Source organism: Euphorbia lathyris, chromosome 10 (assembly GCF_963576675.1).
Source record: "Euphorbia lathyris chromosome 10, ddEupLath1.1, whole genome shotgun sequence".
Classification (NCBI taxonomy): domain Eukaryota; kingdom Viridiplantae; phylum Streptophyta; class Magnoliopsida; order Malpighiales; family Euphorbiaceae; genus Euphorbia; species Euphorbia lathyris.
In genome coordinates, this window is record NC_088919.1 from 32,664,868 (window position 1) to 32,688,803 (window position 23,936).

The following is a 23,936-nucleotide window of genomic DNA, read 5'->3' on the forward strand; positions in this document are numbered from 1 at the left end:
TCCATGATTAAGAGACAATTAAATTTAAGTGCTTTGATTTAATTGTACTAATCCGTTTGTTCAATATTGAGTATAAATGCAAAAGGAAATAAAAATTAAGACAGGTCAAAGTCAGCATCAGAACACAAGCTGAGTGGAGAGCAACTCAACATAAGAAAATATAAGTCATCTTCAAAACAACAGCTCAAGAAAGAAGCTGATCAAAGAAGCTGAGTGGAACGGAACTCAGCATAACAGAAGTTTGCTTCAGAACTAGATCTTGCAGAACGAAGCTGACCATGAAAGCTGAGTGAAAAAGAACTCGGTATGAGAATTGGTGACAATCAAAGACAATGACTATCGAAGTGAAGCTGAGTGATCTTCAGGACAGCATGAATGATCCGTTAGCTAAAAGATAAATTCGATAACTGTCTGCACCAATAATAGAAGCCTTGGAATTACGCAAAAGCCAAATTTCGAGGTGTATGGGTCAACTGTTCTTAGCTATAAGACAAACTGCCGCAAGAAGACAAAGCCTGTAGGAAGAAGACAAGCCTGACATCTGAAGAAATTAGAAAACATGATTGGCCTGCACATCTGAAGCTGACCAGAAGCTTGTCCCCCAAAAGAGCCGTTTTGGATTCAACGGATAAATCAAATTCAAATCATTTGATCCTCAAAATTCAACTATAAAAGGACAAGCAATCCTCTTGGATCATTGCCGATTTACAGAAAATACAATAGAGAAAAATCCAAGCTTAAAGCACTCAAAAAACAAGAAAGAAATCTTACACTCACTTTCTATTCCTTGTGTAAATGATAGATTGATTGTTTTATAATCATCTAAAGTGTTCTTTATCCCAAAAAGAGCAAGTTGTATCAATTGTGAATTGAGAGTGTCAAGCTGAGTGTTTGGTTGTAATTACTTAGTGGTAGAGAAATCTAGGTGCTGGGTTGTAGCACTTAGTAGGAGTTGAGTAGACGAATAGAGGAAGGTACTCTTGCATATTCAACTGCCTTGTAACTGGTTTGTGCTCTACCTTTAAAGAGCTCAGTATTGGATTCCAAAAGCCCGGAGAAGTCTGGGGACTGGACGTAGGCGGAGAGGCCGAACCAGGATAAGTGATACTGAGTAATTTCTAACTCTCTTAAAATATATATATATATATATATATATATATATATATATATATATATATATGTGTGTGTGTGTGTGTGTGTGCATGTGTTGCTTGTTGTATTTACTCAGCATATAAACTGTTTAAAGCTGACACTGAGTAAATTAGAGTGCTGAGTTGGAAGCTGACCACTAACGTGTCAATTCCCAACTCACAAGTGAAACAGTTTTAGTCAACATCAGACTAAAGCTGTCTTACACTAAGATCGGCCAAGCTGACCAAAAAGCTGAGTTAATAAACTCACCAAATTATCAAGTCAGCAAGATTAATTAGCGAAAAAATTATATTAGTTCCTAACCCCCCCCCCCCCCTTGGAACTAATCACACGGGACCAACAAGATTGAGTGTAGTTGATCCCATGATAAGCTGTTGAAGCCCTTCTAGAATCTACTGCTTTGGTGAAAAGTCGGAATTGCCCCTAGCTTTGTACAAAGACTAAAAGGCCCTTGGAGCAATCAATGAGAAGTGGCGTGTTTGTACTTAATGGCTTCTGTACTTGATTAAATGCAAATCCTTTTTTCTTCTCCTTGGACTTTGAGAGAAAACGAAAGGTCTTTCTTCTTCTTCTTCTTGTTCGACCTTCTTCCTTCCATTGTAACAAAAGCTTTCAGTTTTCCATCTTATTACTGTAAGATCCTCCCTCAAACTAAACTTGATAGGGATTCTTCAGGCCGAGTTTGTCAATGAGAAAATGAAGGTGCGATGCATGTTGTGCTGTTGTGAACAAATCCGCGAGTTGGAAAGCGGAGGAGATCGGCATGAGACGAATAAGACCAGCCTGAACATGCTCTCGAATCACATGACAGTCAATGTCTATGTGTTTTGTACGTTCGTGGAAGACTGGGTTTTGGGCTATGTGCATAGCCGACGTGTTGTCGCAAAAGAGAAGAGACACTGTAGGCGGCGGTTGATGTAGATCTCGGAGGAGATTAGTGAGCCAGTGAAGCTCGCACGATGTAGACGCCATGGCTCTGTATTCGGCTTCGGAGGAGGAACGGGAAACAATGTTCTGTTTCTTTGATCGCCAGGAGATGATGGCTGAGCTAAAGAAAACTGTGTAGCCGGTGACGGACTTACGAGTTTCAGGGCAAGTTGCCAAATCAGAGTCCGAGAAGGCCTGGAGGCGCAAATCATTGCATGCAGAGAAGAAAAGGCCCAGACCAATCGTCCCTTTGAGGTAACGTAGTACTCTGTGTACCCTATTTTGATCGTTTGTACTTGGTTGGGTAAGGCGTTGTGAAAGTTGGTTTATGATATACGAAATGTCTGGCCTTGTGTGTGTGAGGTATAATAGCTTGCCTATTAATTGTCTGTAAGGTGTGATGTCTGGGAGTGCTTTTGTGTTTGGGCTAGGTTTGTGGTTTGGTAATGCGGGTGAGGAAGCTGGTTTGCTGTTTAGAAAATCTGTTTCTTGTAGCAACTCTAATAAATACTTTCTTTGTGACATATGGAGTCCGTGCCTGTTTCGTGCAAACTCGAAACCGAGGAAATAATGGAGGTGCCCCAGATCCTTGATGTGAAAAGATTCATTGAGGTGTTTTTTTTGGCTAAGTTGATCATCTGCATGTCGCTCCCTGCCAAGATAACATCATCAACGTATATCAAAAGAGCTGTTGTGTGCCCTTCCTCCTGTTTGGTAAATAAAGAGGGTTCTGCGACGGATTGCACAAAACCTATGGCTTTTATGGTTGCTGTAAGTTTAGCATTCCATTGTCTGCCGGCTTACCGGAGACCGTAAAGTGATTTTCGTAACTTGCAAACCTGGTGAGGACCCTTCGGTGACATTCCTGGCGGCAACTGCATGTAGACTTCCTCGTTAAGATCCCCATGTAAGTATGCATTGTCAATGTCTAATTGATGTAAGTGCCGGTTTTTTTATGTTGCTACAGCCAAAAGGGTTCTGATGGTTGTGAATTTTGCTACAGGGGCGAATGTAGCGGTGAAGTCCACCCCCTCTTGTTGTGAGTAGCCTTTGGCCACCAGTCTGGCTTTAAAGCGTGCAACACTTCCGTCTGCGTTGTGCTTGATCTTATACACCCAGCGGCAGCCGATGGGTTTCTTCCCAGCCGACAATGAAGTTAAGTCCCATGTGTGGTTCATTTCCAGAGCATCAAGCTCTTGTTGCATTGCATGTTGCCACTGTATGTTTGACTTGGCCTCGTTATACGTTGCAGGTTCTTTGCGGCAAGTGAGGTTGATGGTGAAGGTGCGTTTGGTGGGAGACAGCTTGTCATAGGAGAGATACTTTGAAAGAGCATGTGGTGAATTCGTAGGGCAAGGCAGAGTGGTGCCTTGTACTAAGGCCAAATGGTAATATTTGAGATATGAGGGTGGTTGCCTTGTTCTTGTTGGTCTATTTGTTAATTGTCGTGGTTGCTTATGTGTTACATCTATTGTTTCATTCTCTGCTTGCATGATATTGAAATGAGGTAAGAAATCAATATCTTGTATTTCTCATTAGGGCTAAAACCATAGCTAACTATTACATTTATATTGAAATGCAAGGTGTGCTAATCAAGCAAACTTAATGGGCAAGAAAAAAAAAGACAAGTGTCCTAATCATAGCCATTGATCTCAAAGATTGCAATGGATGGTGGTGATGAGTTTGTGGTGAGATTGAGTGTGGTTGATCCCATGATAAGTTGTTGAAGCCCTTCTAGAATCTAATGCTTTGGTGAAAAGACGGAATTGCCCCTAGCTTTGTACAAAGACTAAAAGGCCCTTGGAGCAATCAATGAGAAGTGGCGTGTTTGTACTTAATGGCTTCTGTACTTGATTAAATGCAAATCCCTTTTTCTTCTCATTGGACTTTGAGAGAAAACGAAAGGTCTCTCTTCTTCTTCTTCTTGTTCGACCTTCTTCATTCCATTGTAACAAAAGCTTTCAGTTTTCCATCTTATTACTACTGTAAGAAGAAAGATCAATTTTAGACTTATATTATCGAAAATTTAAAAATGTTAGTTTGAATACATTCCAGACATCAATTACATCTAAAATATTTTAATGTGACACTTATATAATTATAAAAAATTTGTTAAAATGCTAACAAGTAAATCTTCCACATACAAATTAACCGCAAACTATTTTTATCAATGTGTCTAAAATATTTATTATATTACTAGTATAATTAGTAATAACAAACCAAAAAGGTATGAAATTGCTTTGATTTATGGGCAAATTTGTTTGGCAAACTATTTTAAAATTTCGATCATATATAACTAAAATTCATCTTGCTTGAAAACATTATTTTTATATTAAATCCATCAATTGGCACTTGTTGATGGAATTATTTAACTTCAGACCCTCACTTCCATTAAAATCTTTATCTTGAATCTGCTTGCCTTTTGAATTGGCTGTTCTTAAAAAAAAAAAAAAAAGATTCAATGCATATTTTGAAAATTAATTGTTAAACCCGGAAAATGAAAAGAAAAAGTGCCAAGCAACACTGGCCCAAAATGAGAATGGTGAAGTTTTGAAAATAACTATACTCATGTTATTAGTCTTTTTCTAGTTTCAAAAATCCCCTAATTTTTGTTTTCTCTCAGGTTGTAGTCTCCACTGTAAACTTTCCATATAAATAATATGCAAACTCAACTATTAAATGGATGAAAAGAAAATTCGGAATATCAAGTCGGATCAACCGAGAAGAAGCGGGAAAGGCGAGGAGAATAAAAAGAATTGGGTGCACCGTGAAAAGAGTAAACAAAGCTTAGTAACGGTATATAAGTGGTGTCAATTGGTGGGTTTAATGTAGTTTAAAGATTGATTCGCGGATTTTAAGAGAATGATGATATAATTTACTTTTCATGTATTGTTTAAGGGAATATTATCGAATAAAGGGAAACAAATCTCTATAAAAATTTATAAATTTATAAGGGAAAAGTACAAAAATAAACCTTGTGTTTGGTCCATTTTTGAAGTGCACCCCTGTGGTTTAAAAGTTTGCAAGTCAGTGCCTTGAACTTCATTCCGTTAGCAAAGAGGTGTAAAATTGACTAACGGTGTTAAAAGTCAAAGGGAAAATAGTTAATTTGGTCCTTATATTTAATAATTTTATAAATTAAGCATTTTTATTATCTAACTATCACAAACAAACCCCAAAATAAAAAATAAAAATTCAATTATACCATCTTCTCCATTACTCTTTAATTTTTTTCTCTCTCTCATCTTTTTTAATTTTTTTCTCTCTAAAATCAAGTTTCTCTCTAGAATCACAGTTCAATAATTTCTTCCCATTAAACAAGGAGTAAACCAAGCTCTTGGCTCAGGCATGATACGGCATCGTAATGCTTGATGAATAGAACGTTTCTGTGCCGGCGAGCTTCAACTTAATTCTTCGGATTTACAGATTTCTTAATGAATTCCTTAAAAGTAGGTAAGGTTCCGATTCTTTTGTGGACGCTAGGGTCTTTAGAAGAAACTTTCCATATCCTGATCTTCCCATCTTGATGACCTGTGAAAATTTTATCACCTTAGATAACAATGGCTTTAACCAATCCGCTATTGGATTTAAATCCAGTGTACTCTTTGAAATTCTTCCAAACGCGAATGTTTTTGCTATTGGAACCTGTATATAACAAATCTCCGGCAGCCGCCAAAGAATACACGTGGCCTTCTTCCCGCACCATAGATCCGATTAGGCCATTATTGCTGAGCTTCAAATGGTTGATTATCGGAGACGGAAAGATCCAGGGAGATTTAGCATAAGGAGACGGCTGGCTCCATGGAGACGACATCAGATACGGAGACGCCTCGCCGCTGGTCGGAGTGCTGGTGGTAGTACTGGTTTTATGGCTATTCGGAACATCATCTTCTTCGTTAGAGTAGACGACGAGATCCGAGTTCAAGAGAGAAGATAACGTCGTTCTTTGATCTGCAACCATGGCGCTGCCGTCGGCGGAAGAAAACTTAATATGTATAAGGAAAATAGTAATCGTAGGGAAGAGCTGAAACTGATGATAAACAAAGGCTGAAACTGAGCCAAGAGCTTGGTTTGAAGCCGAGACAAGTAAAGTTTTGGTTCCAAAATCGACGTACACAAATGAAGGTTTCAAGTGTACTGCTTGCAAGTGTACATAAGGTTTACTCATTGTTTGTTTAATGGGAAAAAATTATTGAACTGTGATTCTAGAGAGAGAAACTTGATTTTAGAGAGAGAAAAATTAAAAAAGATGAGAGAGAAAGAAAAAAAATTAAAGAGTAATAGAGAAGATGGTATAATTGAATTTTTATTTTTTATTTCGGGGTTTGTTTGTGATAGTTAGATAATAAGGATGCTTAATTTATAAAATTATTAAATATAAGGACCAAATTAACTATTTTTTCTTTGACTTTTAACACCGTTAGTCAATTTTATCCCTCTTTGCTAACGGAATGAAGTTTAATGCACTGATTTGCAAACTTTTAAACCACATGGGTGCACTTCGAAAATGGGCCAAACCACAAAGTTTATTTTTGTACTTTTCCCAATTTATAATTTAAAAAGATAATGTTCAATTAATATTTAATGTAAATTGGATGACTTCAAATTGTAAAGAAAAAAAAATGGTGAGTGTTAAAAGATATAACTAATTACCAAAAAAATTTATTCTTTAGTAACAGATGCTTTGTTCGAAGAAGGTTAATTTGGTGTCACTAGGGAAATTCTAATTAAATAAATAAATATTCTTCCAAAAATATATATTTATATCCTAAACCCTTCTTTTGGTGGAAATTAATGAGAGTAAATAGAAGTAATGGAAGGTTAAGTATTAAGTTAACCTTGTTTGAGAGTTATTTTTTGAGAGTAAATGGAGGTTATTGGGGTTAAATGTTTACTTCCTTTAACCTTCAAACTCTAACCTCCAAATCGGAAGTTAATGGGAGTAACGTAAAGTTTTTTAAAATTTCTTGTCTCTGCAGAATAAATTTAACTTCATTCTCCTTCATATTTAACTCTCAAACGAAGTTAAACATTTAACCTCATTTATATCCTATAAACTCCCAAACAAGGTTAATTTTTAACTTTCTTTTTCATCACTTCCCTTCCCTTTCCATTACTTTTAACTCTCACCTCCTTTAACCTCCAAACTCCCTTCTTTTTCATCACTTCCCTCTCTTTCCATTACTTCTTTAACTCTCAACTCCGTTAACCTTTAAACTCCCAAGCACTAAATTGAAACCTCTATTAATTAACTAGTAAAAATAATCAGTTGAATTTATCCATTAGTTGAAAGAAAAGCAAGTTCAATTCCAACTAGGATTCTGTAAACCACTAAAACTCTCTATACATAAGAAGATTGCAAACGAGTACACAACCTCCTCCTCCTCCTCCTTCAAACATGGAAGAAACCAATGTTGAGATTTCTACTCCAAAAGATCACGATTTCGATGAAACCACTTCTGATAACGAAGAACATGACCACGATCACTCTACCACCTCTGATAACGAAGAACATGATTGGGCCATTCATGATCATGATCATCATCTTCAAGAAGAAGAAGAAGAAGACAATGCAAGTTTTTCTTCTTTTCAGTCATACTATGCCTGTTATTCACTTTCCAAAATCGACAAATCTCATCTTGAGCACGGCGATCAGATCATAATGCCGGAATCCAGTATCCACAAACTCTTGAGTCTGCAAATTGATTTCCCTATGTTATTCCAAATCAGCAACGATTCCAAAGGGAGAGCATCACATTGCGGGGTTTATGAGTTCACTGCTGAGGAAGGAACGGTGTTGTTACCGAGTTGGATGATGAAGAATCTGCATTTGGAAGAAGGTGAAGTGATTAGCTTGAAAAGTGTGAAGCTTGAAAAGGGAACTTATGTAAAGCTTCAACCGCATTCTGTTGATTTTTTGGGGATTCTTAACCCTAAAGCTGCTTTAGAAGAGTGTTTGAGTAGCAAGTTTTTCTGCCTCACTGTTGGAGATACTATTCTCATCAATTATAATAACAAGGACTTGTTCATTGATATTCTCCAAGCTAAACCATCTTCTGCTGTTTGCATTCTTGATACTGATTGTGAGGTTGATTTTGCTCCTCCACTGGATTACAAGCAACCACCTAAAGAGCTCAAACCTTCCAATTTCATTCCCTTTTCAGGTGTTGCAAGACGCTTGGATGGGAACCCTGTACCAGAGAAACGTCCAGCAAACTCAATTTTTGGTCCTTCCAAGACTCAAGATAACATCTCAGAAAAGCCTGCCAAAACTGAGATTCCCCAGAAAAAGGAGTTTCAGCCGTTCACTGGGAAGAAATACACATTGAGCGGATGAGATTTCATTATTTTATATTTTTACCAAATGCATTTGCACCTTTGTTTTATTTTTTTATTTTTTTTTTTTTATTTTACATAAATTGCTGTAATAAATCTCTGTTTTATATAGATTTTATGATAAAAAAGTTAATCAGAAAAATGGTAGTAGTTCTTTCTCTCAAAAAAAGGAAAAACAGTAATTCCATATTTAACTGAATACCATATTATATTTATAAACTCAAAAAACTGTACAAGGTTACAATGAGATGAATAAAAGTTAACCTAAAAGCTATTGATCACCAGAAATTATATAAAACACATAGTAATCAATCATTTTTTAACACCATCATCTGGGCGGCCGGATGCATTACTAACTCCTGCTCTCAGCAACACTGCCAGCTACTGGAATGCAATAATTCTTCACTGATAAATTATTAGACAGAAGAGAAGACCATATCTATATCCATAATTCTTTCAAATTGTTATCATCCATATGAATAAGGAAACAAAAATTAGCACATTAACACCTTGTTTATCTTACACCATCATTCTCACAATAGTACCAGAAAACATAACTGATAAGCAAAATCGTGCTGCATACCTTTTTATAAACCAATCAATACATTGATACAAATTAAAAAATGGAAACAACCAAAAAAAAATTGGCCAATCATATTCAAACCATCTATCTACTTTTATCAGCGTCAACTAATGACACAAAAAAAGTACCTTCAACACCATTGCAAACTTTTACGCAAGCCATCTGAGGAGTAAAACACACAAGTGCATTAGACAGGAGAAGAACTATTGCAAAATAATTGATTTGCAAGAGTAGAAAAACTGAATTCTTCTATTATCTATAGCCAATCATATACAAACACAAGTTGCCCCGATGTCAGTAGCACTGCACAATTAATTGTCCAGTTAAATTAAGGCGAGAAACGGGTCAAACTGAAGCAGTCTTATCTTGCCTTAAGCTACTAATTGAAGTTGAAGTCTTGACTCATTAGCATCTTTCCTAACTCCTACTTGATAGGCGCAACTGGCTATAAAATTCAGCAAAGTCAAGCCGGAAAAGGAGGAATTTCAAATCAATATGCTGCTGAACAGGCAATTTAGACAAAAATCCCTCCAGCAATGTTGTATATTCCTTAGCTAAGGCATCCAATTCCTGTCCCATGTTTCGAAGAAATTCCCCAGCACGCTGCGTTAGGGCCTTTCTTCCATCACTAATCCATGATCCAGAATCTGAAGATTTATCTGTTGTCTGCTTCCGTGATTTATTCATTTGTTGAGAGGGTAAAGAGGATCCCATGGTTCTGCGAAAAGAAAGTAGGAGTGGTTTAAAATATGTTCGTACAACTCAAGAAATTAGGACTTGAAAGGAACATGAAGCATATTCCTGCATATAAATGCTATTAACACGGCAAAAGCTTTTACCTGGCTTGAAATTCATGGATGCCTTCATATAACCGATCTGCATGACTTCTGAAACGTAATATAAGGTCAAACAAAACAAAGAGCGACTTGTAAAGGGGTTGAGAACGTTCACCAAGCAGAGACTTCTCCACAATTGAATGGAGATACTTCTCATGCGCAGTAAGTAGATCATCAAGATCTCTTGCTACTTCCATTTCATTTGAAAAATCAGACCATGACACTTCCAAGACTTCAAACATGATATAATATTGCAAATTTGTAACAAAATGATTCATTTCGTCCCAAAGAACCTGGCACCGCCTTAACGTTGAAAGTAACTGCGACTTAACTGCTCCATGTATCTTAGTGAACGAATGAGAAGTTATACAATTCGGTTTCATTGTCTTCCAAGCACCAATTAGTGCATGCTCTACTCGTCTCAGCTTCCACAGAAAATTAAAAATTCTTAAGTACCTCGACATAACAGATTCTGTAAACACTGTATCTAGTGGGACTCTAGCATCATAATCTAATGAGAACACATCCCAGCCCCTGTCACCAGTGCCATGTGGCATCATCTTGACCCTCAATCGATCTAATATGTCACGGTCATCATACTGAGCATTGGATGATCGAATTGCACTTTCTAGCAATCCAGCTAGCTTGAAAGAGCTAATAGTATTAGCAGGCTCAGAAAGTTCAGGACCAACAATATCCATTAAATACTGTACAAAATCACCTTGACCCAGTAGCAAATAACGCTTGATTGCAAGACAGTGCTCTTTGAACTTATACCTTGTATACATAACATTCAATAAATGCTTATCTATTCTCTTTGCTGCTTCATCAACCAGAGTTTCAAGTGCATCAGTTTCCCCATATCCAAGACTCCCTCTTCTAGTAGTTGTACCAGCAGCAGCAGCAGACTCCGTTGCAGCATCAGCCCATCCACGATCATCGCAGCAAACACGGAGAAAGTTTATCGACTTCCCAGTCCTCAAAATGCGCTGAGCAAGAGATTGTGAAATAAACGAGGGAAGCATCCCAGTATGAAGCCGATAACCTTCCCTCCAAAGTGACTCAGCTTTCACAGGCTGACCAACAACAAAAAATTCAGAAAAAATGTCCTCCAATTCCCCTTCCAAAACCCAACTCCTAACCATTTCAAAGAGTGGAGAGCACACACGCTGGAGTAAACTCTTCATGAATTCATGAACAAGTGGATCACCATGTTGGGCATGTAAATGTATGGCCCCAGCCATTGCTCCACCCCTCAAAACTCTACATTTATCAACCAAAACAGCCATCAATCTCATTTTCACCATTGGCTCTGCAAACCAGACTGATAATCTCCTCAATGACAGATAATTGCGTGAATTAGCAGTATCTGAAAGCAATGGAATTGGATTCATCGCCTGTGCTCCCAGCACATTCAACAACTTATAGTATTGGGAGAGCTCATCTTGCAATGCAGCACAAAATGCCTGCCCAACAGTGCCGACATCTTCTGCAGGAAACCGGTCCATACTCTCAGAAATGTACCGTTTAACCTTCCTGAACAACCATCCCAACTCACATAGCTTCCTGACCATAAGCCTAGTAGGTCTAGAGACCTTAATGGTATCCAATAGCACATATCCATCAACATTTGCATCAAATTTCACGTACTTCCCATCAATATCTTGACACGCATACAACACATCTCTAACCAAAACCTCCTCGGACACCTCATTTTCCTCCTTAACCAAATTAACATACTCCCTAAATGCAATCTCACGCAAATTCTGTGGGTCTTTTGATACCAACAGAACTCCATTATCCCAACCCTTGTCGGTTCTCTTTACATTATGGAGAACAGGCGAATCATTACCCAAATCCGGGTCATTTAAAGCTAAAGTAGGCAACAAAAATGTAGAATTGGAAGCATTATTGGCAGTTTTACGATCCTCAGATACAATTTTGAGCAGATAGAGAAGTGCCCATTTGTTACTGATGCTACCAGGGCCAGTTATTGAAGCGAATTTGTTATAAAGGTCGGCAAAAGTAAGAGCTTGCGAGGAGTTACCTTGAGTGGCAAGACGGCGCTTGATAGACTCGGAGATGGCGGAGACATCAGGGGCAATGGAGGGGGTTAATCTGCTGGAAAGGATGCGTATTGCATAACGGAAGGCGTTGTGAAAATCGGAAGAGTTAGAAGTAGGGATTTTGGGATTAGGGTTTAGGGGGAGTAAGCGATGGACTAACTCCTTAACCAGATCTAGGATCCTTTGCTGATCTTCTTCTTCCATTTGTAGTTTTGGGCAGAGAAAGATTAAAAAAAAAGATGCGAGAGAAGAGTAAAGCAGTGAGAATTTGAGAAACTAAAAGAGAGGTTTTTATTTTATTTTATTTTATATGGGCGGGGAATTGCCAATTTTTATTCATTTCAAATAGTATGATTTTTCTTTTATTCAAATTTATTTATTAATATAATCCAACTGATAATATTACAATTTGATCGGTTTAATGTTAGTTCTAAGACAGAGCCACATAGAAATATTGCAAATGATGGTATTTTTATGGAAAGTAAACAGTTTGAACATTTTCAGTTATCAACTAAGAAAGCAAAAAATGAATATGACCAGAGGGGTTGGGTTTTCCAGATCTTGAATACATCTCTCAATACAGTGTAAGGGACCATGTTACCTCATTCAACAAACAACTTACAAATACCCAACTTCTTACCTCAACACATGCCTGCCCGGGCCCCTATATACCCCCCAAAACTTCTTACCTCAACACATGTCTGCCCCTATATACCCCAAAAACAAATATTTGGTCTTTCATTGCGGATTTCCATCTCACCATCATATCTAATATCGGTAGTTTTTACCTGATCGGTTACTGTTAAATCTAAACTTATTAGATCTAAGTCTTAAAATGATTTTTATCTCTATCATAAATTTTTAATAAGCATAATCTAACAATGATGTACAAATTTATCTAATCGGTAACTCACCAAAAGAAAACCACTCACCTAATATTTCTTTGGCAATACTAGGCTCTCTCTTACTTTGATGATGAGTAGGTTACCTCTTTTTTTTTAGTAGGACAGGAAAGGAAAAACAAAACACCACAAAAACAAAAAGACTTAGCCTGGAATCAGTCTAGGAAAACCGACCCCCACCAAATCATCCATCAGAAGAGAAGAAAGGAAGTTGGGAGGAGAAGAGAAGGTAGAAACTCTCAAAATCCTCATGTGGCCTTCTTCTGCAAGACGGTCCCCCACCCTGTTTTGCTCCCTGAAGATGTGACAGAAATTTATGGTCTCGAAGGAAAAACAAAACCTTCTAATCCCATTGATTAAGTTTTTGCTACTTAGACAAGTAGTATTCGTATCAGAGATCATTCTAATAGCTTCCATATTATCAGATTCAACGACCAGATTTTTCAAACCCAGATTAATCGCTAATCTGAGACCAGAATAAATCCCCCAGAGCTCCGCTGAAAAGGACGACCCCTTACCCAAATTTTGAGTAAACCCATACACCCAGCCACCTCCTGCATTCCACAACACCCCTCCAGCAGAAATTTTACCATCTCTCAGACAAGAGCCGTCCGTGTTTAATTTCACCAAACCTTCACTAGGCCTACTCCAGCCAAAGAGATGGACCTCCCTCCTCTGATTAGACCCAGATAAAGTGTCCTCTTTGAAGCTATCCACAATAGTCCAAATCTTACTGGAGAAGAAATTAAAGAGATTGGGAATAACAACAGTTCCTCCTCCAAAAATCTCCTCATTCCTCCATTTCCAAATCTGGTGACAAACTACTGCAAAGATGGTAACACCATGCTCAAGATCAGCCAGCAGCTTCCTGTTGGTCCCGTGTGATTAGTTCCAGGGGGGTTAGGAACTAATATAACTTTTTCGCTTAATTATACTGACTTAATCAATTCTTTAAATTACTTAACTCAGTTTTGGTCAGCACGGCCGAGAGAGATGTAAGGCAGCTTTAGTCAGAGGCTGACTAGAACCGTTTTACTTGTGAGTTGGGAATTAGCACTTAAGGTCAGCTTCCAACTCAGCACTCTGATTACTCAGTGTCAGCTTATACAATTTATATCCTGGGTAATTTAAGCAAACAACACATACATATATATTGAGAGAAACAGTTAGAAATTACTCAGCAGATTTATCCTGGTTCGGCCTCACCGCCTACGTCCAGTCCCCAGAGTCCTTCCGGGCTTTTTCAATCCAATACTGAGCTTTTTAAAGGTAGAGCACAAACCGTTTACAAAGCAGTTGAGTATGCAAGAGTACCGTCCTCTATTCGTCTACTCAACCCCACTAAGCGCTATAACCGAACACTTAGATTTTCCTCTACCGCTGAGTATTAAAACCGAGTACTCAGCACCACTCTCTCAATTTTTACAATTGATACAAACTTGTTCTTTCTAGATGAAGAACACTTTAGATGAATACAAATTCAATCTAGCTTTTACACAGAAATAGAAATTTGGTGTAAGATCTTCTTTTCTTGTTTGAATGTGTTTTGTATGTATGCTCTTTTTCTTTATATTTCAGCTTAGGATCCAAGAGTTGGACTTGTCCTTTTATAATGAATTTCTGATGCCTCGATCATTTGAATTCGGATGTATCCGTTGAATTCAAACGGCTCCTTGCGTCATTCACTGGTCAGCATACAGACTTTGCAGGCCAATCCTGTCGTCTAAAATTAGCAGGCGTCAGGCTTGTCTTCTTCTGCCAGGTTCGTCTTCTAGCGCCAGTTTCGTCTTTTACCTAACGGCCAGTTGACCCATGCGTCTCGAAACTGTCTCCGTGCGTAATTCCAAAGCTTCTGTATTGGTGCAGACAGTTGTCGGATCTTGTCTTTTTGCAAACGGATCATTTGCGTTGTCCTGACGAGCACTCAGCTTGACTTTATTGATGTTGCCTTTGTTCTTTGTCTATGGCGAGGCTGAGTCATATTCTACTCAGCTTCTGCGGTCAGCTTCGTCTTCAAGCGTTTGTTCTGAAGAAGACTTTTCTTCTATTACGCTGAGTTCTTTTCTACTCAGCTTCTGTGCCTCATGCTGACTTCATTCTGTCGTACTTTTTATTTCTGTTCACTTATAATTATACTCAACATTGAACAAACACATTAGTACAATTAAATCAAAGCACTTAAATTTAATTGCCCCTTAATCATGGATTAACTTAAATAATTTTGTCAAATCAAAATCATGTGGAAAGGTGTTTCAACAAACTCCCCCATTTTGATGTTGGCAAAAATATTTAATTGTGGAACTCAGCATCGAGATTCCCCATGATTGATTTACCTTTTATACTTCTGAAGTTACTCCCCCGTAAGGGTTGCATCTATTGACTCAATTTAACTCTAAACCTTCTAAGATTTGATCGAGTGAAATTAAGACATGCCTATACTGACTTAGTTTAATTCTAGACCTTCCAAGATCTAATTCAGATGAGCCTAGGTCAGCTTTTAGAAGATGGTCAATATTTGGAACATATAGTTGTTAATCAGAGTTGCACATTGGTATCAGAGTTTATCATATAGGTACAGAGTTATGTGTGCTGAGTATATTTTATTTGTTTGTTCCTTATGTTCACAAGATTTTATTTTATTGTTCAATGTTTAGTTTAAGTATGACAGATCAGCATAGAATCATAATAGGTAAGCATCGCATATAGATAAGTCATTTTGGAAAAGATATGCTTATAATAGATAGTCAGCACAACAAAAATAGAACATGCCAAAAGTTACAAGTCTAAGACTATTCCTAATCTATCTTTTCATGTTGACTTGAACTTGGTGGGTTTTGCCTTTACCATTGGCAGATCTTAGGTGCTGACTAGGATTTCTTAGGTCAGCAGAAGATGGACCAGGCTTCTACTGAGTTCCGGCGGTAGACTGAGTGATCTCCCCCATTCTCTGCTGAGTTCCAGCAGCAGCGCGTTCTTTCTCCCCCGTTTTGCCAGCATCGAAAGTGGGAGGAGGAGGAAAGAAAGTTCCCTGTTGAACAGCACAAGATAGTTTGGATGAGTACATTTGGAGTTGACTCGTACTTTCCCGAAGACCGTCGAAGACTGCCATGCCATCGGCCATAGTGGAAGCGGGGATCTTAATATTGGGATTGAGCATACTTAAAAGATACTCTTGAGATTTCCCGATCCAAGTTATAGATTCTGTCATTTTGGCATAGGATTGGTGATACATCCTGAGCAGGGCAGTGTCATATTGGTGACGTTGAACGTTGGTGTGCCGAACCTGCTTAAGGGTAGACTGAGTGCATTGCATAATCTCATTAGTCTTCACGAGGTCAGTGTCCATTTCCTGTTTATTCAGGTTGAGTAGGCGAACGGCTTCACTAATCTGTTCGATGGAACACTGGGAGGAGGAGGAGATAAGTTCACGAGCTCCAGTCAGCTCAGAGGTCAGCAGGGAGAAGTGTTGATTTACCTCAGCAGAGGTTGCATATGTTGAGTTCGCAGTTGATAAGGCATTGAGTTGACATTGGATGGCGTCCATATAAGTTACCATCATCAGCTGGAGTTCAGCCAGTTTCACTATTGATTCTTGCTTGGGTTGTTGAGATTGAAAGGATGCCATGACGCTCAGTAAGTCATTGAGACTCTTGATTTCAGTTAAAAGTTGAGTGACAGAATAGAGTTGTGTTGGCTCAACATTAACAGATCCAGCAGCATCGGCATTGGTTTGATGAATATCTTGAAGTAAAGCTTGAGTTGAGTCAATGATTCTTCGTCCAGACTCAGTAGCATGCAAGTAAGCATAGGATTCATCATTTTGTGGTTCAGAGGCCGGAATATGAGTAGCACCGGATGGAGGAGGTGTTTGGTGCTGTCCAGAAATCGTTTTTCCAGCATGGTCAGTGGCTGGACTTTTATTCAGGTCAGCATGAGGAGCCAACTGGTTATCATTCTGCGTTAAAGGATTGGGAAGAGGTGGATCAGCAGAAATATTATCTTGCTTAAGGTCAGTCTGAAGTGGACTAGATTGTGGAGGTTGAGGTAATTCAGAGCTGACTTGAGCAGGATTTTCCTTTGCTAACTCATTATCTTGAGCAGCAGGGACTTCGAGCACTTGCTCGGCAGAAATAGGACCTTGAGAAGCTTTGGGATCGACTTGTTCCTCAGCTTGAGAAACAGAGGCTTGCTTTTCCTTGAGTTGGTCTGGGGTTGGCTCAATGACAGTGGAGAAGAATTGAAACTGGAGTTTGGTGAGGGCAGTGATTAGTTCCCTTAGTGGAGAATCATCCAGAAGGTCGATGACTGGAGATTTCTGAGCCTTTCGTTTGAGTCGTTTGCCTATGTTGTCCTTGTTGGTTTGAGAATGGGGGTCAGCAGCAATAGAGTCAAGTGACTCAGAGGCAGAGATAGGACCAAGGTCAGCATCAAGGCCTTCCACAACCTTGTCCTGTACTTGTTGCTCAGTTTGATTCTTAGTCTGCTCAGCATCAATAGTGTTATTTTGTTCAGCAGCAACTTCCTCACTTGGCTCAGCAGAGCCTGTCTTGTCATCATGAAACTGACCTCCAATATCACCCAGTTCTTCTTCTTGGTTAGTAGGAGTTTTCTCAAGATCAATTTCTTGACTTCTCACAAAGTGTGAGTCTTTAGAGACTACAAAGTCAAGAGGAGGTGCATCAATTAGCTTTAACCCAAAAATTTTCTTCTTCTTTTGCAAAGGTTGCTCAGGGGTTTCCTCACTTTCTTCCTCAGGCTCAACTTGCCTTTTCTGTTTCTCCGCTGACTTAGGTTCACCTTGAGTTTGTGCAGCATCAATTTTGCTAGAGATTATTCTCAGCTTCCTTGGAGCTGTGTTGACATCCTTTGCGGATTGGTCAGCTTTCCGCTTCTTGTCCTGTCTAGTTCGGTCAGCGGGTTCAGCCCTTACCTTCTTTCCTTTCTTGGTTGGCACATCCTGTGCTGCTTCAACCATGTTATCCCATTCTTCATTTTCTTCTGCACCATTCCCTTTCTTGGATTTAATCGACTGGTTATAGGCTAACCCAAATAGTAGTGCCGCTGTAATTTCCGTACCCCAAATCTCAATTTCTTCAACGGTGCTCACCTTGTGATCCTGAAGAATCTTTGTAGTGAGGGAGCCCATCCTGAGTTTCCCAGTACTCCGTTGGAATGCGCCGACAAGAAAGACGGGCATATTGACTGGTTGATAGGTCAGCATATGCCAAATGAAGCACTGCTCAAAGTTTGAGGCCGATGAGGAGGAGTTGACCTTTGGGAATAGGAAATTGGTTAGGATGTAATGAGCCATTTTCTGAGGCTGACCCATACACGTGCTGGATATTTCTCCCTTGTGGGTCTTTGGCTTACAAAACTCAACAGGATAGTCAATTTTGGTGTGGTCATTTGTGGTCCTGAATTTTGTACCTTTGGCCGGCAGCTTTAGCAGAGTTGCTAGATAGGATGGAGTGATCGTGATGTTCTTGCCTTTGAACTTAGTCACTAAGTGGTCAACATTGTCCTTGTTAACTCTAAAGTTTGTGTAAAATTCCCTTACCAGCTGTGAATAGGTGTTACCGGGGAGAGAAAAGAGTTGGGTCCATCCATTTTTGGAGATCCACTCATAGAAGGGTTCCTCAGCCTCTACGAACCCTTTAGAGAACAAACAACAGCGGAGTACCTCACAACCCTTAACGCTGTTGTATACAGGGAGGAATACCTTCTCCTTAGGTGGCTCGTTCTTCTTTTCCTTCTTCTTTTTCGAAGGTGTTGCTTGGTCAGTTTTAGGGTTTTTGCTCGGTGTGTTACCCTTAGATTGGTCATGCTGACCATCCCCTTGAGACTCACTTGAAGTCTCTTCATAGTCCTGCTGAGCAGGAGAAGGAGGATTTTCATCGGAGCGATTATCGTCGTAATCGGCACCGGAGATGTTTTGAGAATCGTCAGACATTATTCTTTTTGAGAGATTTTTGAGATGATTTTGGGATTTAAGAGAGAGATTAAATTCCAAAGATTTCAGATGTAAAGAGGGATAAGTGGGAATTCATCCACTATTTATAGGGGTGCCGAGTTGATCTGATAGGTCGGAATGGCGGTTTGGCATCGAGATGATCAATCGACAGTTATCCCTGGCATTTATGACACATTCGGCGCATGTGTTTTCTAATTATTGCACTTACGTCATCCTAGGTGGCTATTCAATGCGCGTGCTAGCATTTATTGTTTTTATTGGCTTTACTCAGTATCTAGCATACTAAATGTTTTTGTCATTCTGAGTGCCCAGTTTTACGTAGTGGAATATTCGTATGCTTAATAACTCAGCTTATGATAATCACTCAATATGTATGTCTACTCAGCATAGGGTGATATAATTCATATTTAGCTCAGCATGCAATAGTTACTAATTTAGCACAAATCACTCAGCATGGTAATCACTCAACATTCATTTAAACATAGAATTTTATTGAGGAGGATTAGACATACCGATAGCTTCCCTTAGTATGTTAAATTGCTCACGAGCCAGAGGCTTCGTAAAGATATCTGCAAGCTGTTCATCTGTTGGTACATAGGTCAGCTTGATCTCCCCTTTGAGTACATGATCTCTAATGAAGTGATGTTGAATGCTGACATGCTTCATCCTGCTGTGTTGGATTGGATTTTTGGATAAGTCAATGGCACTCTTGTTGTCGCATTTGACTTTGATTGTGTCAGTTTGTACTCCATAATCCTCCAGCTATTGCTTAATCCATAGGACCTGGGCCACACAGCTTCCAGCAGTAATGTACTCAGCTTTAGTTGTTGACAGGGCTACTGACGATTGCTTCTTGCTGAACCAAGATACTAGACAACTTCCAAGGAAGTGACACCCTCCTGAAGTACTCTTACGCTCTAGCTTATCTCGTCCATAGTCAGCGTTAGTGTATCCAATGAGTGTGAAGTCATTTGTATTTGGATACCATAAACCTGCATTAACTGAGCTCTGCAAATATCTGAAAATTCTTTTTACAGCTATAAGGTGAGATTCCCTAGGGTCAGCTTGATATCTTGCACAATAACATACTGAGTACTGAATGTCAGGCCTACTAGCAGTAAGATAAAGTAGAGAGCCAATCATACCTCGAAAGAAGTTGAGTTCCCCCATCATTGACATCTCGAACTCAGTTTGCGTCTGTTTACTAAATTCTTTGCACATAGATTCATCAGTAGCACCAAAGATTATATCATCTACGTAAATTTGTGCCAGCAGGGTATTTTTACCCTTTTTCTTAATGAATAAGGTTGTGTCAGCTTTGCCTCTGACATAGTTCCTGGTCAGCAGGAAACTGGTCAACCTCTCGTACCAAGCACGTGGTGCTTGTTTCAGGCTGTACAGGGCCTTCTTGAGTTTATAAACGTGGTTTGGAAATTTTGGATCTTCAAACCCTGGAGGTTGACTAACATATACCTCTTCGTTTATAAATCCATTAAGAAAAGCACTTTTGACATCCATTTGATATAGTTTGAAGTTCATGAAACTAGCATATGCACATAATATACGTATAGCCTCTAACCTAGCAACGGGAGCAAAGGTCTCACCATAGTCAATGCCTTCTTTCTGACTATAGCCTTGAGCTACAAGTCAGGCTTTGTTCCTGACTACATTACCTTGCTCATCTAGTTTATTTCTAAAGACCCACTTAGTTCCTATGGTCTTTTGATCCCTAGGTTTTGGTACTAAATCCCATACCTCATTTCTCTTGAATTGATCAAGCTCCTCTTGTATAGCATTGATCCAGAATTTGTCGTGCTCAGCATCGGTGAAATTCTTTGGTTCATGTACTGAGACGAACGCAACATTGCTAAGATATCTCCTAAGTTGATTTCTTGTCATCAGGTTGTTCTCAGCAGCATCAAGAATGGACTTCTCCGAGTGTCCTCTTGGAATTTTGATTTCTTTGGGTAATGTTGAGTTGTCAGTAGTAGGTATTTCAACAATCTCTGCAGTTTTAGATTGGTCAGCAAAGGTAATTTCGGGTTCGCTTTTACCTTTGGTCAGCCCGTGCGGTAATGACTCAGCGGATCCATTTTGGTCAGCGGAAGCTGAGCCAGGGTCATCTTCGGCAGACTGACTTGACTTTCCTGCAGGGTCAGTTTCATCGAACTCGATATGGAAAGACTCTTCTACGATTTAAGTTCGTTTATTAAACACCCTATATGCTTTACTGTTAGTTGAGTACCCTAGAAAGATCGCTTCGTCAGCTTTAGAATCAAATTTGGCAAGTTTGTCTTTCGTATTGAGTATAAAGCATTTACAACCAAAAGCATGAAAGTATCCAATATTGGGCTTTCGTCCTTTCCAAAGTTCGTAGGGGGTTTTCTTAAGAATATGTCTAACTAAAGCCCTATTGAGTATATAGCATGCTGTGTTGATAGCTTCACCCCAGAAATACTTTGGAAGCATATTCTCACTCAGCATTGTCCTAGCTATTTCAACTAGAGTTCTGTTCTTCCTCTCAACTATCCCATTTTGTCGAGGAGTCCTAGGAGCAGAAAAATTATGGTCAATGCCGCTGACTTCACAGAATTCATCAAACTGTTGGTTTTTGAATTCTCCGTCATTATCACTACGGATGTGAGCTGATTTTAAATCTCTGTCATTTTCAAGTTTTCTTATCAGCGTTGAGAACGTCTCAAAAGCTTCATCCTTGCTACTCAGGAAGAGGACCCAAGTGTACCGAGAGAAATCATCCACAATGACCAAGGAAAATTTCTTACCGCCCAAGCTGAGTGGTTGGACAGGTCCGAAAAGATCCAAGTGTAGTAATTCCAATGGACGCTTGGTTGAGACAATATTTTTACTTTGAAAAGACTTTTTGGTTTGTTTACCTTGCTGACAAGCATTACATAATTGATCTTTCTCAAATCTGAGTTTGGGCAAACCCTCAACTAATTGCTTTCTTGCTAATTTGGCAAGGAGGTCCATGCTTACATGACCAAGTCTCCTATGCCATAGCTATTGGTCCCTTATAACGTGACAAGTTAGTTCCAAGGGGGGGATATGAACTATTTAAAATTTTGTCCGTTAAGGCTGACTACTTTTCTTATGAAAAGGTTTACACAGCGTCACTTAGTAGATTCAAGACACAAGCTTAGTCAACTTATGACTAAGTCTGCTTCTTTACTTGAGTCAGGAAATAGCACTTAGAGTCTATTCCTGAACTCAGCTTCTTAGTAAACTTAACTCAGCGTGAGTTCTTTACTTAGTCAGTTTTATAGCAAGCAATATATATTAAAGGAGTTTAAGGGTTAGAAAGATATTACTCAGCAGACTTATCCTGGTTCGGCCTCTCCGCCTACGTCCAGTCCTCGGAACTCGTTCCGAGCTTTTTGAATTCTCTACTGAGCTCTTTAAATGTAGAGCACAAACCTTTTACAGATAGAAGCTAAGTATAACAAGAGTACCTTCCTCTATACCTCTACTCACTCCTATATCTACGTTGAGTACTATAACCGAGTACTCAGCCTCTCCTTTCTATTCTTCTAGAAATGATAAAGTGTTTGCCCTAAACAACAATTGCTAAGACACTTTAGATGATTGAAAATCACTCTAGACTTTTACACAATAATATGGAAATTGGTGTAAGGTATTTGCTTTGCTTTTCTCACAGAAACTTCAAGTATGAATTTGGTCAACGTTTGGACTAATTGAAGATCTGCATCGATTGAAGCAAATGGATGGCCTTTATATAGTGACACTTGAGGCACCTGGTCATTTCGAATTTCGAAATAACCGTTGGAGGGAAACGGCTTCCTGTCGTTGTCACTCTGGGCGTGCTCAGCATCGTTGGCCAATAGGATTCACGCATCTTCTGTCCACGACAGCTTTTCGTCCTTAAAACAGAATGTTTCGACATTTAAGGAAAAGTCCACGAGACAGCTTTCTGCGCCTTCTGAACTTTTCCCAAAGTAGAAATACTTTGTCTAGAAGTTGAACATTGTCTGCCGTTGTCCAGACTGCATTGTCATCCAACTCAGCAGCTTCCACTTGAAGCTTTTGCTTCGAAGGCTTCTCGATCCTTCTTTTGCTGAGTCGTCGTTTTACTTGATACGGCTTCATTTTGAACTCTTGAGCCGAATGGTCTTGATGTGTTGACTTGGGCTTAACTTCCACTTTAAGGGCCTTTGGGCTTTTTAATCTTAATGTCTTGTAAACAATTAAACTCAACATTGAACAAACACATTAGTGTAAAAAATCAAAGTATTTAAATTTAATGTGTTAGAATATTTTTATCATTACTTAAATAATTTTGTCAAATCAAAATCATGTGGAAAGGTGTTTCAACAATAGCCAGGAGTTATCCTCCTTTGACACTAAGCATATGTTTTTTGAAAAATTCTTTTCTAAACTCAACATGTACACATTGTCAACACGAGGGGCAGTTAAAATCAAATCGTTTGTTTTTCCCTCGAGTATCCGACACTCAGTGGCATCAAATACAACCTTTCTACCGCTGTCACACAGCTGAGCCACACTCAATAGGTTATATTTGAGACCCCTGACTAAGGAGACTGACTCAATAGTAGGGTTACCTCCGATAGTACCTGAACCTACTATCTTACCCTTTTTGTTGTCTCCAAAGCTTACGCTTCCACCTCGTTTACGCTCAAGTGTGATGAATTGAGTTTCATCACCGGTCATATGCCTCGAGCATGCGCTGTCAATATACTAAAGCTTTGACTTCTCCACGCACCTCAGGCTCACTTGCATTTTAAACTATTCATCTTTAGGTACCCAATTCTTTTTGGGTCCTCGTTTGTTAGAATGAACAGGTGAAGCATCATATTTAATTTTGTGACGGCATACATTCATAGTGTGACCAGCTTTACCACAGAAGTCACAATAGGTTACCCTTTGAGGGTGATTTTGTTTTTGGTCAGCACGATTATGCTGAGCATGCCATTATACCTTAGTGGTATGGCCTTTCTTTCCGCAGAAGTCGCATTGGACATTCCGCCGAGTATACCAACACACGTCTATGGTGTGTCCCCTTTTACCACAACAGTCACACTGACTGTTCTACTGAGTGTACCGTCTATGTTGACCAGTACCTTGATACTCAGCATTGGGATAGAACCTTTTCTTGGCCGGTGTACT

At 39.2% G+C, this 23,936-nt stretch overlaps 2 protein-coding genes across 3 annotated transcripts; one reads left to right on the forward strand and one right to left on the reverse strand.

Annotated features, from left to right (window-relative positions):
• The first annotated feature begins 7,476 nt into the window (after positions 1-7,476).
• LOC136209516 (uncharacterized) lies at positions 7,477-8,522 on the forward strand. The gene has a single exon (XM_066001007.1). It carries the CDS (start codon positions 7,478-7,480, stop codon positions 8,414-8,416), a length of 939 nt encoding a protein of 312 aa, XP_065857079.1. The 5' UTR covers position 7,477; the 3' UTR covers positions 8,417-8,522.
• A 601-nt stretch (positions 8,523-9,123) lies between these two features.
• Positions 9,124-12,229, reverse strand: LOC136209016 (gamma-tubulin complex component 3). Of its 2 annotated transcripts, XM_066000358.1 has the most exons (3): positions 9,838-12,229; positions 9,369-9,716; positions 9,124-9,160 (listed from the first exon to the last, which is right to left on the reverse strand). In XM_066000358.1, exons 1-2 carry the CDS (start codon positions 12,102-12,104, stop codon positions 9,416-9,418), a joined length of 2,568 nt encoding a protein of 855 aa, XP_065856430.1. In that variant the 5' UTR covers positions 12,105-12,229; the 3' UTR covers positions 9,124-9,160; positions 9,369-9,415. The 2 variants fall into 2 exon arrangements, with proteins under 2 accessions (XP_065856430.1, XP_065856429.1); XM_066000357.1 differs by having other exon boundaries at positions 9,124-9,716; positions 9,838-12,228.
• Between the last annotated feature and the right edge of the window lie 11,707 nt (positions 12,230-23,936).

Bases quoted from the DNA above. Each gene is read 5' to 3' on its own strand.
- LOC136209516 (XM_066001007.1), top strand. From the start codon at position 7,478: ATGGAAGAAACCAATGTTGAGATTTCTACTCCAAAAGATCACGATTTC.
- LOC136209016 (XM_066000358.1), bottom strand. From the start codon at position 12,104: ATGGAAGAAGAAGATCAGCAAAGGATCCTAGATCTGGTTAAGGAGTTA. The intron at 9,717-9,837 runs GTAAAAGCTTTT...TTCTTTTCGCAG, and splicing joins ATCCATGAATTTCAAGCCAG to AACCATGGGATCCTCTTTAC.